Genomic DNA, 19745 nt, shown 5'->3' with positions numbered 1-19745 from the left:
AGTTTGGTATTTTTAGGAACGAACGAGAAGGAATGTTTCTTCTAAGGAATTGTCATACTCAGGCTGGTTGCGGTATTCTGAGAGAGATCAAAGTCATCTGGCCGTTACCTCAAATTTAATTTGTTTCACTTACGTATTACACAACGCAACTTCTCTGAATAAAAAGCATTGATAGCAATCTAGCGTGTACTTAGAATATCGTTCAAAATTATGTATCAAAACTATTTAAGCAAATAGAATAGATATTTGCTTACGCTTAATGAGATGTTGAAGATTTAAACGTTGCTTATACTGTATATGCGTCATAGGTAAAGGTAAGGGTTATAGTGAAGGCAAAAAGTTGCGCCGCTTTCGAATGAATATTCGTCTAATGGAAATATTAGAATACTTTAATACTTTAGAATACACAGCACATTTGAGGTCTATCAGCGCATCTATGTGAAACCACCACTAAACCAACTTCCAAACAGAGGTGCTGAAATTTTTAAGGGATTCCAAGGAGTCTCGTTATGTAGTCATCAGCAGATTTTTTGACGATGAGAATGGTGCCAAGGGGAATCGATGTTTCACATCTTTCAAAAAATTCCACCGTTCCTGTTTGGTGCTGTTTGGGAAAACGATATAAAAAAAACCATCGATGACTCAAGCACCGTTGCAATCGATGTTGGCATCGATGGTTCTCCAGTTTTACTAGTCGGTATTATTTCTGCTTTAAAAATATGGTAATTGTAAAGAAATGAGTGTAATGTACTTCCATTTAACTGTATTTGTATGTTTTAGTTGCCGCTGTCACTTTTGAAAACCGCGCAGAGCCATCCTATGGTAAGAAACATGACGGTCTCAGCCTACGCAAGGATGCGCAAGTTGTACATTTGTTGCCTCATTCTAATCAAATATTTTTATATACATATACATAGTTGGTTGAACTGAAAAATGGAGAGACTTATAATGGACACTTGGTGAGCTGTGACTCTTGGATGAATATCAATCTACGTGACGTAATTTGCACTTCAAAGGTAAACAAACAATTCTCTTAGTTGTAAAGTTTCAGTTTACTACAAAAGTTACGGCTCACTTAATAATATTAAAAAAAACTTGTACATTAATTTGTATACAAGCAGGAATTTAGTCAAAATTCGGCACTTTCTCTTTTCTCATCCAGAGATATGGCCATGTTCAGTATGAGAAAAAAAATCAGTTGTCAACTGGACAGTGCGGCCGTGATTGAATCGATTCCCACGTTGTTGAAGATTCCCTCAATGTTGAGCAAAGGTGGGCAGCCACGATTCCTTATGCTAACTGGCTTTTAAAATATATCGTGTCGTGCGGTCTGATTGGATCTACTCTTGAGCGTGTTAAGCAGTTGTTTCTTGTTCATTTTTCTGGTATATAAATCCAGTACTCAATTCATTATTTTATGCAAAACGTTGATTAGCTGATTGGTCTGTAATGTATAAATAAGATGCGGTTTATCCGGCCGTCTTTCAGATGAAGACGACTGCCATCAATTATCTCGGTATTTACGTATTACTCCACCTGGGAGATGGCCGACCAGTCTGTTCCAACTTACTCTTTTGTTCGGAAGGGGTTGGAGCCTTCTTGTAAAATAGTGGTGTTCTTTGCCTTGGGTGTAGACTTATTTTTAAGCTATCGAAATAGCCCTTCGTTGGGTATTAGCCTTCGCTTTTTTGCTTCGCCGCTCTGCCTCGACATTAACGGGGTGGGTGCTTGTTGAGTTACTGACTACTCTTCATTACTAGACTACGAAAAACAATTTAATTGCAGAAATCTGTAGTAAAGGCTTAAACTGTTCCAGGATACCTCTTGAACAAATATTTTTTCTATAATCCTGACTCATTTAACTCATAACTATTGTTTGTGATCTTTGATGATAATTGTTGACACCATTTTTTGAACCACTGTGTACAAGAGGAGCCGTGTTCAATACTTAAATTTAATATCTCCGCTAAAAATATGCTGTCTACGAATGCTGTTCACCATCTAGAGGTCGTTAATTTATATTTGTTTTCCTTTTTTCAGGATGGCGACCGTTTTTGGCGTATGCCGGAATGTTATATTCGCGGAAGTACCATTAAATATTTGCGTATACCTGATGAGGTAATCGATATGGTTAAAGAAGATGCACAATCCAAATCGCGAAACAGAACAGAGCTTAACAAAAATCGTGTTGCAAACTCAGCAAATCAACGCACGGCGCGTAGCGGCAACCGAAATAATTTTGGAAATCGCAGCGGGCAATTAAGTGGAGGTTCTGGAAATAACGCTCTGCGAGTAGGCGCTTCAGGACAAGGGAACAGACTACTTGCCCAGAATAACAAAAATAGAAAATAATTTCATGCAAAAGCAGGAGAATCGGTGTATGCAAACAAGTTTTTAGAAATAAAAGTTTAAATATAAGATTTATTACTAAAAGATAAAATATTTATCATTTTATTTACTGAAAGAACCTTTATATGTACATGGGGAAAGCCCCATGTATTCCCGCATAGCTACTCTAGCTACTGCGCAGCTCCCGCCAAAATAAAATTTCCAGAACCCAGAACTATTTTATACCATAGTATGGGGCGCTCGTACGTGTGTTGAAAGAGGAGGAAAGAGCAGGAGGTCAGGCGGCGATCGAAGCTCTAGGATCAACATCGTCGAACTCTGTAACCGAAAACGACTGCCGCAGGTCTCTTAATGGATCGCAGCTATATCTTTTTAGGATCCTAGGACACAGAGATTTCGATACGAATGATGGCATGTAATGACACGTGGACTTCTTTGTGCCTGGTGAAAATAGAATGCCATCATGAATAGAAGGACCGAGAGGGTATTTCGCTGAATAAAATTTGTGGGCTGCAAGAGGAGTTATTTATAATCGGATCCTGAAGGTACGATGGTCATAAAGTCATAGAGCCTTGGACCGATACCCTCACGCACGAGCTGATAGAGGACTGAGTGCACACGATGAAATGCCTTATCGTAGACAGTCGCCAGAATGAAAATTAGTTCTGCACTTAGTCCTGCAGGTTTTCCGCAGAGGGAGTGAACTTCCAACTATTTTGGCCAGAATTCAGAATGGATGAAGAGAGCACGGTCAATTCCCTCGGGATTCGCTTGAAAGCGACTTCAGCCAAGTATTTCTTCGTTCCTCTAGAGTTAACGTCTTAGTCGTATTAGAACTTACCAAGCGAGCAGTTCTTCCTTAGAAATTACCGAGGCTTAAAAATAACTCATCCAAGAGACTCGGCGCAATACCCTAAGGAGTATCACTTCCTAAGTAAAGTTATAAACAGTGCCAAGGTCAAGTTTTTTCCGAACCTGAAGCGACCTGATCAAATAATTAAGATCAACTTAGTTATCGGATGTCTCGCCTTCTTGCGCAAATCACACGCCGGATAACGTTTAACGGTGAAAACCAATGAATGGATAGACTTATTCGTTCCAATTATTGGATTTCAAATGTTCAGAGGCTTATAAAGGGTGTGGTGAGCTCCTGCAAGCTATGCATTATCTATAAAGAGAAATTGCAAAAACCAAATGATGGGTGAACTTTCAACTGAGCGAAGAACCTTTTCCTGCCCAAACTCAAAGTTGAACTGTGAAATGCGTCACTTAGAGGTTTGGACAAAAGGCTGCAGCTTAACCGTTTATACTTCGATTTTAACAAACGATACCTTAAACGACGCAACGTTAATTAACCTACACCACCACAATTCAAACTCCCGAAGGAAAATTTTTTTTTACCTTTCCCGAGTTTTCAAAGTTAAAATATTGGTTCATAGCCGATTCCGTGGACCTAAGCTTGGCTGAATTAAAGACGGACGTGGTTCTTATATCCAGCCGCAAGAATGTCGACGTAGCGACCTTCCGAGACGGCTCCGACGACATTAAATCTTCTCGAGCAAGTCACTCGCCTCTCCTTCCGTAAGCACCTCGAGGCAAAAGCCAAGCGACTTAGGTTGCGCAATTTCACTTATGATGCTAAATACGAGGGAATCCAAATAAGGTCGCAGACTTTTTATCCAGTCAGTCATGTATGCAGCACCAATCTGGGCCGAGGCGGCGAGAGCCAAGTCCTACAGGAAAGGAGGTGCAACGCACCGACTGGGAGCTCTGCGAGTGTGCTGCGGTTTCCGGATCATGTCGGACGATGCGGCACTGGTCATTGCCGGGATGTCTCCAGTATTGGACCTCTCCGTTTGTAATCCTTTTTTCATTATTGTCTAGGCTTAATTCGTAAAAATATTCTACTCTGGAAAAAACTAAACTTGTTTTATTATATATAATATAATATATTTTATTTATTAATGGTATTTTAACATGGATACTATTGAAAGTATTTTACATCTTCTATTCCAAATATATACATATGTGTATGGTGTTTACTAAAGAACCATATCAGTTTCAAACCCCAATGATTCAGAGTGTTTTTTGGCTTTCATTCTTAAATCTGCGATACTTGAACGTTTGCTGTGAGCTGCGGCAAATGCAGCCAAATTTATTGAATACTGTGGCACCGAGAAGAGTCCACTTCCATTGGTTATTGCAGCAGCATACTGAAATACACATATACATGATATACCAAATTTGTGATCATACTTAAAACTATGATGTCATATACCTGATGAGCGGCCACCGAAATAAGGGCTGGATCAAATGCTGAAAACGCTGCGGCGACGGTGCTGGATATATTCTTAGTCCCTGAATGTGATATTGCTGTGGTATATGTCGGATCTACAGTAACATTTTTGCTATTGTTTTTATTTCTCACTGATTGTGGATTTGTAGAGGTCGCAGTCACAGGGATCGATGCAACTATTGTGTTTTGTATGGTCGCCAAACTTACATATGGAGGCATGCGGCAGGGTTCCATAGGAGTCGTGAGTGAAGGGCTTCGACTGCGTAATGCGATTCCTTTGAAATATATGTGTGGTAAAAAAAAAACTTGTTTAGGTTGTTATTCAGATTAAAGTTACATCTTCGACAAGAAGCTTCATATGTTCTTCAAGTTTATTCAAAACCATTGGTTCGCTCTGTTTTGTCGAGTCTAGGCATCAGCGTGCAGACGGACTGTGTGCTTGGACAAGAAGTCAGAGTATGCCTGGTAGGGAGTGGAGCCCAGAGGCATCTCCACAAGTCTGGAGTGAGGTAAGCGTAGGTATTGGCAATAGCAGCGTAGGTGGCCTTTGCGAAGTTACCCAGGGTGCCGGTCGAGCCACGGGCCGAGGTGTAGCAATCCTCAATACCAGCCATGGTAAGGAGCTTGTTGGGGACGGGAGCCGAGACAATGCCAGTACCGCGGGGAGCGGGAATCAGACGCACTGAGACGGAGCCGCACTTGCCAGTAACCTTGCAGGGCACGGTGTGGGGCTTGCCGATCTTGTTGCCCCAGTAGCCACGATGCACGGGCACGACGGACAGCTTAGCGAGGATGATGGCGCCACGAATGGCGGTGGCAAATTCCTTGCTGCACTTGACGCCCAAGCCGATGTGACCGTTGTTGTCACCGATGGCAACGAAGGCCTTGAAGCGGGTACGCTGACCTGCACGGGTCTGCTTCTGCACAGGCATGATCTTCAGCACCTCATCGCGCAGAGCCGAGCCCAGGAAGAAGTCGATGATCTCGAACTCTTTAATGGGCAACGAGTACAGGTAGATCTCCTCCAGGGACTTGATCTTGCCTTCGCGCACCAGGCGACCTAGCTTGGTGACTGGAACCCACTCCTTGGAGTCCTCCTTGCCACCACGTCCACGGGCGCCGCGTCCACGGCCACGACCGCGTACACCACGACCCTCACGAGCTCCAAAACCGCCACGGAATCCACCACGGGCTGGAGCTGCGTCCGCCATTATGTAGGTCTATCAAGTGTATCAGGGGTTAAAGACAAAAACGAAATGGATCTAACTGTACTGCTAACAAAGAAAGTTCCAATACCAAAAAAAGTGGACACTGCGGAGAAAACCACACAGCGAACTATAGAGGCTGTGCAGTTAGAAGGGTTGAAAAGCCGTATACGCTTTCGGACCTATCATCCGATCAGTCGCATGTTCTACTATGTCGTCTCCAATGCCCGGAGTTCGTGGAGCATCCTTACAGGCTCCTAACGCACAGAACCAAATGGCATTAAGACAAGAAAAACAAGTTTACACATTGACCGAACCGCAGATAACCACTGAAAAAGACATCGACTGCTGGAATCAAGGCAGAAATAATCTGGTAATTGAATGGCAGTCACTAAGTCTCTAGAAAAAGAAGAAGAGACCCAACGCCGCTACATAGATACACTGTCACCAACCCGCACAAAGAATAGCCTGTGCAGGGCCCTTCGAAACATAAGCGCTCCAATAGAAACAGTCACGAGATTACGGAGTCCCAACGCAGCTGATCCCGCAGTGCCGAGGAAAGAGCTACTTACAAAATGTTTTCCAGCATGACCCTGCCACTAATTGACACTTTACAAGTACCATCGAATTTCGGTTGAGAAAATCTCCTGGCTTTGACCTAATGCCTCCGAAAATTATAATAGAAATATTATCATAGCCCATGTGTGCGGTTAAACACATCTGAAAGCTTTTTGAGAAAAGCACGAAACGATTGAGCAGACGCTTTACGTCAGAGATACGTACTGTATTTGAAGAATGGGAATATTGTACGGCGTTATTGTATTCGTCGCCCAAATAACAAATACTTCTCGAGTCGTATGTTACAAAAGATTCTTTACCGTGTGGTGTAACCCAAGCACCTCACATGATCACATAATCGAAACTGGAGTGCCCCAAGGCAGCATTCTCGGACCAATCCTCTACGTCTTGTACAAGGCGGATATAGACCGCCGTCTATTAACTGAGAGAGCTTGTTTGCAGCCACAGACATATTTTTTATATGGGCGTATAAAATTAATAAAATTAACTAACTAAGTGTACAAATAAATTAAAATACGATTTGATTACTTGTGGTTAGTCACTTTTTTGAAAGTGAAGATGCATAAAATAAATAAAGTCTAAGTACAGTAGACTATAAGACTAGCTCTTAAAGTCTCTGAGCACTAGTCGCTCATAGGAACAGACAGACGGACGGAAGTCGGTCTCAATCGACTCGTCTATTGATTCTGTATATATAGATATATGTACATATACACTTTATGGGGTTGGAAACGCTTACTTCTTGCACTTCTGTTTATGTGGTTTCATGGTGCGAAATTTAAAAAATCTAAAAAACATGAGATGGAATAATTTAACCGCTAATTACTTAAAGTTGGGGAGGAAGAGATCTGTCGTGCCTTCCGTCTTCTAAAGTGCCTTAAGCTATTTCAATTTATTAGATTAAACGAAAGAAAACACTTTAAATGTATACTAACTAAGTGCTGGGTATTAGTACCGTGAATCACAACGTTTAGACTGGATGTATATTATTAGAGGACATTCTGCTGAAACAGCAGAGTAGCTCCACAAACATATCGATGTGGGAAAATTGGGTCTCTGCAGAGGGAAGAAAGTGTGAAAAATATACAAAAAGCAAGTGCTTAAGCAAGCTAGCCCCTAGTATTTAATAAACAAATTTAAATTTCTTTTTATTGTAGCGACCTGTAAATAATAAATTAAGGAACAGATTACCGGGGTGTCCGATTGAACAAATAAAACAAACAATTTTTGTTTGTCCAATTTTGGTTTAATCAAATCTATTTGTATACAAAAACATAAATTTGGTTTCTTTTTACCAATTTTCCTTATGGCACTTTTAGTTATGCTTACATTAAATGGAGAAATAAACTAAATGATTCATGAGGGTGGATATCAACACGATGAAGTAGTATCCATTTAAAATACCCAGCATTCGTTTGAATCGTTGCGAGACTCGGGGCCGAGTAATTTGGTAATTTATTACATGGTAACCGCCCCTTTACGAGGGTTGCGTCTCACAACCACAGGGACGTGTTCCGTTTTTCTAATACATGAAAGCTTTTACAAATTACTGTCTAGGGACCTCTGCTCAGGTAACGTATTGTTTATGCAATCTGTGTTTTTTCTGCACTGACTATAAAAAATCTGCTACTAGATGCTGTAATCAATTTTTTCCTGTTTTTTTTTTTTAATTTTTCCAACATTTACATTTGGTAAGTTTTCTGAATTCTTTCTCTCTTTACATAAAAATGTTTTTGGTAGTATGGTTGTATTAAAAGCCATTAAAACCATATACTCTTGGGCCGATATTATTTTCTAAATTGATTGAAACTCAGCAAACTAACCAATTGGAATACATATAATGTCATTCACTGTTATCTAAAAACCTTTTAAAATAAGAAAAATATCACTTTCCCGGCAATTTTATAATCATGTTTTCTTTCAATATTTTCTCCTTTAAAAATGATGCCCACATACAATATATATTAGGCATATATATTTTTGGAAAATCAAAATAGTTCAAATATAGTTCCACACTTCAGTGAAGTGAAGCTTAAGGATGCAAAAGATCTAATAAGTAAAAAATAATGATCTTAGAATGCGGTAGAAATATAAAAAATTTTAAGTATATGCATTTTTAATGTCTATTGTCTTAAATAGGCATAAATAAGGTAAATAAATATCACTTTAATAATAATGTAGTATTTAACAAAAACAGCTACTAAAAGCTAGGCCTTATATGGGCGGTAGAGGTGGACGTAGTCGGATTGCTCTGAAAATTATCTCATTTCTTAATTACAATCGACACTTTCAACTTAATTTTTCGGCTGTCTGGCCCAATGTGCCAATGTGTTTGCTCTGAAAATTAGAGTTCAATCCGTCATGCAGCTACATCTGCTCAATTTTTGTTAGCACAAATAGAATTCCCTTCGGCAGTATATACACTTTTTTTTACAGCGACACAAATCCCTGCTAGCTTAATCAAATTAAATATTCCAGTAAAAAGCAGAATACAGAAACAATTGGCTTAGCCTAGGAGTTCATGAATGGGCTACAAACATTGGAACGAGGGATGAAGGAAACGACAAATAATAAATAATTGCGAAGCTTTTCCAGAACTGAGAAACCATTTCAATTTGTTGATCAATATTTTTATGAACAAATTACATCTTCTTGTAAAACTAAGAATAAAGCTCCTATGCTGTAATTATTAGGCCTACAAATCGATATAATTTGTGATACAAAAAATTGTTCATTATAAATAAGATTGCATTTTTTGGCGGAGTATGTTTTAAAAACTGTGCAATAAAATGGATTTTAGCCGTTCATAGAGAGCTTAAATAAATTTCAATTAAAACAGAACCCATAATTAAAACAAAAACCACAATTCAATTGCAAAATTTAAGAGCCCCAAGTATATAAAAAAAAGGATGCCAGCGTTTAGTTTTTGCGTTAAAAAACAACTTGCAAATGTATATATTATGCACATATGACAAGTTTAATAATTCAAGACACAAAAAATCCTTTTTATTTTGTATATCGTATTAGATAATACGATTGCCTATGGTATTGTATTAATAATAAGCTTAATAATGTTTTGGTCTTGACCAGTTAATAGATCTCAGAGACTATAATCGGAGAAACCCCGATTTTTGTGTGCAGACTACTCTGATATCGTAGTGCTACATGTGTATCCCCAAATTTTCTACAAACCTTTGTGTAAACTTTGACTTATCACTAAAGGGTGAGTTTTGTTTCCAGCTTTTACTCAACGGAAGTGGACCAGTTCTCTTTCACTCCACCCCAGCTGTCTACAAGTGAGATTGAAACTGGTATATCGTGAAACAAACGGGTTCAGTGTGATAATACAGGAGTGTGCACACAAAATCCGATTGCTCTTGCTCTTATAACACTATGCAACGCCACTTTTTTTCCACAAACCAAACCGACTTTTGCTAATAGATTAAGTTATATGAAAAACGCAGCAGCTCTAAAAGCATTCAAAAATAATTTTTTTTTAATTTCCAAAAAAACCCTTTTCCAGAAAAAACCATAGTATATATTTTAAAACTATATTGAAAAAAAAAAAATTAGTTTAGCTCATTCAGTTAGCAAAGTCTCTTTGCCGGAGTTATAAAACTGTACAGCCGTATTGTTTCAATTTGTGCAGCTCTAATCATTAAAACCAGCAAACATTACCCAATTAAAATATATAATTTGTAACCCCTACATAAAGCGAAAGTCGGAAAGTATTTTGTAAGCTTCCACCCTCTAAGGGCCGGCTTCTCGACTTGGTGTTAACAGCTATGTGTGCAGGAATATTTTCGGAAAGCCGCTTCCGCTTCACGAACGAAAGTAAACAAAAACAGCTGGTGCAAAAGTAGTACCAACAATTTACACTAGGCAGCAAAATCGAACTTTTTTGATTGATGTGTGGCTTTTTATGTGTAATAGGTTGTTTGATGGTGTGATTTTTTTATTTTTGTTTAATGTTTTTTAAGAGGAAGTGCTTCTTTTATTTACATAACTTAAGTATTTATTGTATTTATTTATTTGTATTGAACTTTGCAATTCTGAAAAGCTGATAAATGCAGTTTTTCCGTTTTTTTTTTTGTGTTTCAAAAGTTTGACTTTAAAAATTTAGGAAAATTCGAAATGAATTATTGCCTATGCTTTATTGTTGTTTTTCAATAGGTTTATTAATTAGGCGTCGTTTAAGGTATCGGTTGTAGAAATCTATGGATCAAATTCCATTGTTCAGCCGTTTCACCAAACCTTCAAGAGTCGAATTTTCCCATTAAAAACCGCTCGATAGGATTTCATGCCAGTTATGTACCGTTTGGTATCTCTGGCTCAGTGTCGTTATTATTTTTCTAGGAATACAACCTTTTTTTTAATACAAAAAATGTCAATATTTGTAATGGTGTATTGGTAAGCTGAAGCTAGATTAGCTTTTCAGAATTGCAAAGTTCAGTACAACTAGATTTAGGATACTTAAGTTACGTGAAAAAGGAAGCACTAGCTAAAAAAATAAAGGACATCTTTTTGAAATAAATAAATAATAAATTCAAAACCCTTACCATAGAAAGAAACATTAGTTTGTTAAAAATTTTAAAGCCCCAAATATATCAGAAAAAGTTTGGTTCGAAGCCCAGAAACCGACCGTTATTTATTTTTTTCCAAAAATTCTTTTAAGCTTACCTTTATGAATTTGACTTTCATGTTTTCTGCATTTTGCTCGTCTGTTTTGAAACCAAACCTGAAAGTAAGTGAATAAAAATGGCGATATAATTTATTACTTCTATACCCTTGTATGTATGTATGTATGTATTACCAATTTATATTAAGCTTTGATTTGCAGTAATATTTTCTTGAAATTAGCACTTTTTAAATTTTTTAAACTTATAAATTTATCAAAAGTATAATTTTTCCACTTGTTTCGATTTTATACACATACTAGTCGTTAAATTAAACATTAAATGCATCGATCACTAAAATCGAGACGAAAACAGCCATTTGACAAAAACATTCAAAACATTTTCAGACAACGGAAAACTTTTTACCAATACAAAAAATAGACTTGTCAATTTGTTCACAGGTGCGGGTCGAAATGTCTTGAAGCTAGACTATATCTGATTAGTTAAATTCTCTATTCATTTTTATGAATAATATTACAAATTTCTTTAATTTCTCGAAAAGTTCTTGTTTGTTGTCGAAAACAATATTTAGTGTGGAATAAAAGCTATTCACGGCTCCAAATGTTTCTTTTGTACATTCGAATGAAATTAGAACAACATTTGAAAAAGGGCTTTCTTAAAAAAAATCCGCCGCCATGGTTTTAATTCCCGGTAAGCACAGAGTACAATTTAAGTTGTCTACATCTATGCTCATTTATATATGTATGTACGTCACAGCCGGAAGTGTCTTTTCTTGATCCTTTTTGGAGGGAACTGAGTGGTGGCAAGACGATTGCGTTGCAACTCTGCATTGACCACTTACGATAGTACAATAGTATCACCCGAAGCACGGCTGGTTGTTGTTGTAACATCTCTTGGGATTGACTGATTGATTGGTTGACGTAATCGTGGTAATCGATGTTTTGTTATATGTAGTTGTCTTGCAAGGTGTTTTTTACAAATTACATTAGAAAGGTGCATTCCATGAAGTGTTATTTTTCAGAATAGTTCAACAGAGAAGTGTATTGTGGTGTTAATAATGAAGATATAACGAAATGTCAATTATATAATATAAAGTGGTTATAAAGTGCAGTTGTGTATTTTTTTGTGTACGAAACAAGTGTATTGTGTAAATGTACATACATATGTATGTAGAGTATCACAGAAGGAGATGAAGTAAATTAAAGCGAAAAAGCCTGCTTTAGTTTTGAGATTTCCTTACGCTCGTTGATCAAGTCCTAACAGATCTAATTACTTCATCGACGCTGAGAGGTATGTTAACTAATCTATTGCCGGTAAAGGAATTGTTTATGTTAAGGTGGATTTCGTCTAATAATTTCATCTAATACGAGTTCGATTCATTATTTTTAGGAGTTCTTAATGCACCTTGAATATCCAGAATAACAGTTTTCTTGTATCTTGTAAAATCTGCATATTCTTGATTAGCATCAATATTCGATTCGATACAGCCATGTGTTGTTTACAGACAATCTATGAGCTGGAGTAACTGAAAGCTTTCGAAACATCGAAAACCGAAAAGGCACAATTATAGACAATAATCATAACTACCAGGCACCATAAATACGATCGAATACGAAGCGTGTATTGGCATGATAGCCAAAGTGAAGAAAAAAAACACTTATGTCTGAGTGCTCTGGCCTAGCACTCGCTCTCCTTCTCCTTGTCTAGCGTTACCCCCCTAGTGGAGTGTGGTAGAAATCACGCTCAAATAGTATTTCGATTCGGTTCACAGAGAAAGAGTGGGAGAGTGATAGATGTAACGGACAGTGCGGTTTGAAATCAGCAAGATTACTATACTGGTAGTTAGGAGGAAGGGCGATAGAAGTAGTACAGGAATATATTGTATATGTTACATACCGGTTGTACCGCTTATGACTTACTTTTGTAGAAAAACCGGGAACAAAATCTGTACACAATGTAATATATTCATTTACCAGTTTAAAAGTGTTTAAAAGTATGTGTGGCTTTTATTACAATTGGGGTGTCATGTCATGAATGGAAATCTTTCCGAGTGGATTTTCCTAAACAAGTGAAAACCCCACGCTGCCAGCAGACCTGATTGAGTATTTAACCTTTAATCGGCCCCCTGATGCTGAAACAATTTTCTTGCTTGCCGTACTTATGACGAAGGGTAGCAAAAACCACTTAACACCCCATAAGACCCCATATCTCGAGGAAGCTGTGGTGGTTGAAAAATCCAGCGCAATACATTGTGTTCATGCTTTTGCAATTGCTTAGAACAGACAATTTGTCTTTTTGTCATTAGTACAAGTATAATGAAGATATAAATTGAGAATCAATTTGTGTTCAGGGTGCTAAGCGGGGTTGTTTTTGGACATTTTCCGGGTCATGTCATTTCGCAGAAAATTTATGACCAATGCTTAAATAATTACCTGCACTCTAGCCTCGCTAAGCCCCAATCGCTGACTTAATTCCTCTCGCATAAAGGCATCAGGGTAGTGTGTTTCTTCAAAGAGTCGCTCCAGTTCGTTGAGCTGATCGAGCGTAAAATTGGTACGGGATCGGCGCTGCTTATTAGTGCATACCATAGATGAGTGTCGTATTGCTGCTTGATCCTTAGAGCTAGCCTTTTCATCCATAGCAAGGTCATCAGTTGCAAATTTTGGCGTGCTACTGTCGTCTGAGGAGTCACTTACATTACCAGGAGCTAGCTCTGCAAAATTTCACAATCATATTGATATATATGTCAGGATACTCGAGTAACTAAGGCTAGGCTGAAGGCCTATAACTATCTTAACGGTCAGAAGGCGATACCCTTGCGGATAGATCGCTGCTATTTGGCAATACATTAGATTCATTTGATTTGGATTAGATTATCTGAATTACACAAGACTCCGCTAAAGCACTTTTATAACTTTTTAAAACTTGATCAACTTACGTCTCCATTCGGTAACTCTGCCTCAATGTAGTTCTTACTTTCCTCGTCATACTACCCTTTTTCATAAACCCAAAATACTACCAGATGTTGTTGGGATCTTTGTTCAAACGTCTGCAGCTTTGCCTTTTGGCCATATATTTATACAGTGTCTCTTTTTCTTGAACTACGTTAGTATCAGTCTATCAGTCATCAGACTAACAGTCAGATATATCTATCGCAATTTTTGGAAGAAAGGTTAAAATGGTCGGGGCTCTAAATCAGGTAGTGCTCTAAAATAGGCGTTAAGCTAAATAAAAATAAAATCTAACGACACTCAAATGTAGTTTTGTATCTTTTGTACAATTATTAAAACAAAATACAAATACAAACAAAATAGAAATACGAGTATGTGCACAAAAACTGGTTCCTCCTTTTTCATATTATGAATTTGTGTTTTAAAACAAGGTATAAATAATGTTAATTTAGCTCAAGTATTTTTTAAGAAGCATGCATTTAACTTTTCTCTTTTAAGTACATTTTTCTCCATATTTTATAAGACAGAAAAATTGTAAATTATATATGTTAAAACATTTTTATAAACTATGAAATTTTGTTCTTTGAATAGCTTGATCAATTCCGAATTAAAGTGTAACAAAAGTTGTGCCAAATTGAACAACACAGAATCAAATTTTTGCAACGAGATTTCGGAAAACGAGCCACTATGCGACGCCTATTCGAAAATAAATATATTCCAAAGACGGTAAGCTTTTTACAATTTTTAAAATATTTAAAAATATAATTTTTTAAAGATTTAAGAAAACTCTGTGGAACCCTGTCCATAAAAATACAAAAACTCAGTAAAAATTATTGTTAATTATTGTAGGTATATGACCCCCCGATTGCTAATAGAAAAGCATAGAAAAATGATGGGTGTGATTATACCCGGTACTAAATGAGTATAGAGGAGTGTGTAACGCCCAGAAGGAAGCGTTTCCGACCCCATAAAGTATATATATTCTTGATCAGCATTAAAAGGTGGGTCGATATCGCTATGTCTGTCTGTCCGTCTGTCTGTGTTGTTTGGTCCCCAGTTCTCTGAGAGCATAAGATCTAGAACAAAGTTTGATTCCAGACTCTTGTGACATCACAATTTGACCATATCTGTCCACATCCACCAAAATGCTGAGTCTGAATCGGATCGGATCATTATTGCAGCCAGAAGGAATAAATTAAATTTTATTGACTACGAAACGCCCCTTCCCCGCGCTTACTCACTCTCTCTCTCTCTCTATATTACGGCTAGTGTTGTGGGAGTAGAAAAAATGAAACAGATGTAAATAAAAAATGGAAAGAGATAAAATTGAATATATTATAGAGAATATATTACCGATATTAAACGAGATATAAAATGTATTGTTAAGTTACATAAATCATAAGCTCACTCGCATATATACTGACTATATATACCCTCTCGTTTTTATAAATAGCTGTAGATAACCCTGACTGACTTGCTTTCCACTAGAAACATTACACCGTTGCTTCGAACCACTTAGGGTTTTATGCTCGGACTGTGATTCCCTGTACGACATCAGAGAATTTAAAAACTTGACTCTTTGGTGGGATACCCACTAGTGATTTTCTATATGTACATAATTCGTGTTCTCTCTTTCGTATAACGCTGGATAAACGTGCAAGGCTATTGCGGAGCGAATTGCTGAGTTTACTACGCCAGCCTCTAACATTCGGATATGCAACGATACAGTGTTAGGCCCTTTATTGTTATCCATATATCCTAATGATCTTCCAGTGAACTGGCAGAAAGGTCCAGTGTGTGCCTGTACTAGTAATAAAATGCATTCCGTAAATCATAAAAAGTCGAAATGTGTGGTTTTTTAATACAAGCAATCTTCGGAAAGTATTTGATGATCACACGAAGAATCTGCCACAAGCTTATCCATATATGCGGAGTTCGGAAATGCCGATGAAGGCCTTCAAGCCAAGACTACTTCCAATTGCGCAGCCGTTGGAGAAAGATTTTTGACTTTGCGAGAGACTTTATGAGTGCCTGCCTGATTCGAACACGAGAATAAAAGTTGATCAGTTGGCTACCGAAACTGATGCTAACGGTGGGGGATATCGCTGCCAGTGTACAACTTCTAATGAGATTCCTAAGAATACCAGCACCTTTAAACACCCCAATTGGAATCCACCTCTTGATAAATCTGCAGTTTGTTTCTCTAAAATCGTATTAGACTTCTTGCGTGCTACAAGGGGTTCTGCAGAAAATATTCAACAGCAACTCGACCACTGGGTTACATTTTTAACATTTCTCAATAGATGCTAATGATCTACATAATTATCAGTCTTGTCAGTATGTGAACTGCATTTACTTGCAAATGACGTCCAAATATACGATGCCAAAATGCTTTTCATGACTGAGAAATGGACAATAGAAAATGCTTTGTGAATGAATCCTAAAATATTGATCTACATTCTAGTGCAATACGACGATTATCCTGTGTGCAATCAGCGTGCAGAATCATATGCAGAAAAACTTAAATTTTAAGTTTCTGGCCTATGACCCGTTTAGCCTTATCAAGACCCAATGGTCATGCTGTGATGCTGTGAGCGAAATAATTGAAAAAATAGTCATCCTTGGACATTAGTATGACGTCCATCAAAAAGAATTGCCATGATCACCTCTTGCTAAAAAATGTGTGTTTGCGTTGTTTCCTACACAATTTAAAAATCGGTCATAGAGAGGCTCGAAAGTTGGTCGGAAGTTGTTTTAAAAATTAGGAAAACCAGCTTCCAATACGGATCGCACTTTACTCAACTCAAAAAATCACTCAACACATTTTTTGACCACCCAAAATATGGAATCAAAGTGTAATCTGCCTTGCAGATATTTTCTCACATCTAATGGGATCTTTTTTTTCCAGTTATAAACAAAATTGAGTGGTCAACGTTTCTTCGACGCCAAAAGACGCTAATGAGGACTTGTTTTAGAGATACTTCCGCAACAGTGCTGTGAAAAACTCTTCAATAATTTGCATTGGGCGGTAAGAAAAGGGATTAATTCGACCCAAACTAAAATATTGAATAGTGACTCGTATTTCGTAACTTCACCTCAAAAACGAAAAAAAAAATGTTTTTTTCTACAAAATAATTATCTGGTCTTAATATTTTCCAAACTGTATATATCCATTAGCTTTTCAGAAAATGTACTGTATAAATACAAAATTAAAATATCAGTTAATATGTTTAAATTTTTGAAATCGGAAGCTCATTAGCCGCCGCATTTGCATTGTAAGAATCTTACAATTTGAGAAAACCGGAGCACACATTTTTACGATTGGACTTGCGATTTGCGATAGCCGGAGCATGGCTGTATATTTATTTTTCAAATGTCGCACACCGCATAAGTCTACATACCTATACCCGATGCTCAAAGACTACAGGAGGATAATAAATTCGTGTAAATGAAACACACAAAAAAGTGTCCTATTTTTTAAAGATGATTTACAAGAGTGGGCAAAAAATTAGAATCTGATGCAGACCAGGGTCTTGCTGTCGAGCGCACTCAAATCATTCGCTACCCTAATAGATAGGTAAATGCTTATCACAAGGCGACATTATAAGTTCACATTTAAGACTACATTTAAGGCACTATTTGAAAAAATCAACTATATTCCATGGCGAGATTTGGTTTGTTCATACATATGTTTTCTTTTTTACCTCCTGACCTGGTTTCCGTCTGCAAATCCTCGGATATTAGCCAGTTTCTTGGCTTCGACACATTTGACTGAAGTGTACTCTGGCTTGAACAGTGTTTTCTGAACGTAGCATCCTTAGGAGATGGTTTGTGTTCATCTCCAACTGTGTTTTCTGTGTTTTCTGTATTTTCCGAAATAGAGATATCAGTTATATCAATATCTACAGTTTCGTCGTCACTGGTGCAGTTATCGGTATAACTTTCGCCTGAACTATTGGAATTTACGAGGATGGAATTTGTGGTTTCCGATTGTTTTTGAATTCGCACGCCTGTCATTGAGGTAAACAAGTCATGAACGCGGTTGTTGGTTAAATTATATTCAAAAGATTTGGTTACAAATTGTGCCAATTTCTCCATAGCTGTGGAGTAGCACCGGCTCGTGCAAACGCTGTTAGTCACTGATTTTAGAGTCTGTATATATTTTATATGGCCTAGCTTAAGTTGCTGTATCGAAACTAAGTTTCCGACTATTTTACAAGCAACGCCAATAGCTTTTGGAGTGCCTAATCACAATAGCATGAAACTCCACCTCGCTCTTTACGTCTGCGCATGTCATTAGGTTACTCCTTAGCCCGTCATTCGGATTACATTACGAGAAAGTTATGAGTGCTATTAACCTGTAAATAATACAACTTTTTCTCCTAAACCTAAATAAATGTACACGTATTTTAGTTACACAGTAGTCATGATTTATTATTTAGAATTTGTTTACGCCATAATTGTTACTCTAGGATCTATGAGCTTAAATATACACACCTCAATGCAAATTGAAAATTGCTCTCTCTTTATCGCGAACACTTACAATTCAACCCCCAGTACAATGTACCTACGACTCGTAACACTAGCGAGCCCTGCCCTGGCGATATTTTAAGTTGCTCCCATTGGTCTGCACATCATCCCCTGTGTTTTCAAAGTGGTTGCACCCCGGGCGATTTGAGCACACTTTACTATTATTGGTTATGGCCGTTCCAAAATAAAACCAGTTTATCCATTAGGCGGCAACGAAACGAGTAATCAATTAAAGTAAAATTTCAAATGTGGGAGGAGTTTTGGCTTATAGGCTTTAAAATGTGATAATCCGTTTGGAAGTCGTAAAAGGAAATAGTCTTTTCCACAAAAAGGTGCGTACTGTAATTGAAGCAAATGTTCAAATATGTGAAAATTCTTTTAAAAACTTTCAAAATGGGTTAATTATAATTTTTTAATTTATTTGCAATAATTTTGTATTTTCTTAATTGTTGTAACCCATAATTCTTTTAGAAAATTCTAAAACCGCTTAGGCGCCATTTCCCGAGTAATTTTATTTATAACCAACAGCCCTGATATCCAAAATATTTATAGATGATGGGTAAAAGATATTTACATATGTCTGCTCTTTCGTTTAATTTAAGATTCTTTTCATTCAATGGTATCGAAAATATTGGTTATATTTTTAGTTTCGTAACCGAAAAAATCATGCCCTACCAAAGCCGCTCAGAAGAATTACATTTACTAGTAGACTTTGCATATCCACCAAAATTTGTAATTCTATTTGTATTCATAATAATCATTAGTTTTTTGAAGTTTTGTTGGCCTTTGCTGTTGTTTTAATTTTATGTATAATTGCAAATTTAAATTAAATTCCGATCCATGAGAATTGACTCTCATTTCTCACTCAGTTACACGCTGAATCCAAAAAAGGAGACAAGAGTTAAGAAAATTATACACTTTCCAAGATATTGGTGCTTTTTTATATTTTCAATTATTTTTTTTAAGTTATTCTACTTGAATGTAACTATCTTCCATTCCGAATTTAATAAATAAAATCTCCCTGAATAGTGAGAAGTAACTCTAACTTTATATTATTTAATCCGGGGATACGAATTGTCGAAACGTATCAACTTGGCATTAACTTCTTAGAATTGGAAAGTGGCCGAAAATTAGTTGTAGGAAGTTACAGATTACGCTTATCATTGAATGTTGAACCTAATCAGGTAGGCTCCTATTT

The 19745-nt window shown here is 37.2% G+C and overlaps 2 protein-coding genes and 1 pseudogene across 2 annotated transcripts; 1 reads left to right on the top strand and 2 right to left on the bottom strand.

Annotated features, from left to right (window-relative positions):
- Positions 1 to 675: 675 nt before the first annotated feature.
- Positions 676 to 2440, top strand: LOC6589875 (sm-like protein LSM4). Its single transcript, XM_002014335.2, has 4 exons — positions 676 to 722; positions 781 to 822; positions 918 to 1016; positions 2041 to 2440. The coding sequence occupies exons 1-4, from the start codon at positions 720 to 722 to the stop codon at positions 2350 to 2352; spliced, it is 456 nt and encodes a 151-aa protein (XP_002014371.1). The 5' UTR covers positions 676 to 719; the 3' UTR covers positions 2353 to 2440.
- A 1881-nt stretch (positions 2441 to 4321) lies between these two features.
- Positions 4322 to 18115, bottom strand: LOC6589877 (ALX homeobox protein 1). Its single transcript, XM_026988915.1, has 5 exons — positions 17704 to 18115; positions 13499 to 13773; positions 11110 to 11167; positions 4628 to 4920; positions 4322 to 4562 (listed from the first exon to the last, which is right to left on the bottom strand). The coding sequence occupies exons 1-5, from the start codon at positions 18113 to 18115 to the stop codon at positions 4392 to 4394; spliced, it is 1209 nt and encodes a 402-aa protein (XP_026844716.1). The 3' UTR covers positions 4322 to 4391.
- LOC113565782 lies at positions 5003 to 5877 on the bottom strand (annotated as a pseudogene).
- Positions 18116 to 19745: the final 1630 nt, after the last annotated feature.

Source organism: Drosophila persimilis, unplaced genomic scaffold (assembly GCF_003286085.1).
Source record: "Drosophila persimilis strain 14011-0111.01,24,50 unplaced genomic scaffold, DperRS2 tig00000191-arrow-pilon, whole genome shotgun sequence".
Lineage (NCBI taxonomy): Eukaryota > Metazoa > Arthropoda > Insecta > Diptera > Drosophilidae > Drosophila > Drosophila persimilis.
The sequence above is the reverse complement of the archived record's forward strand: the minus strand, read 5'-3'. Positions and strand labels throughout refer to the sequence as shown.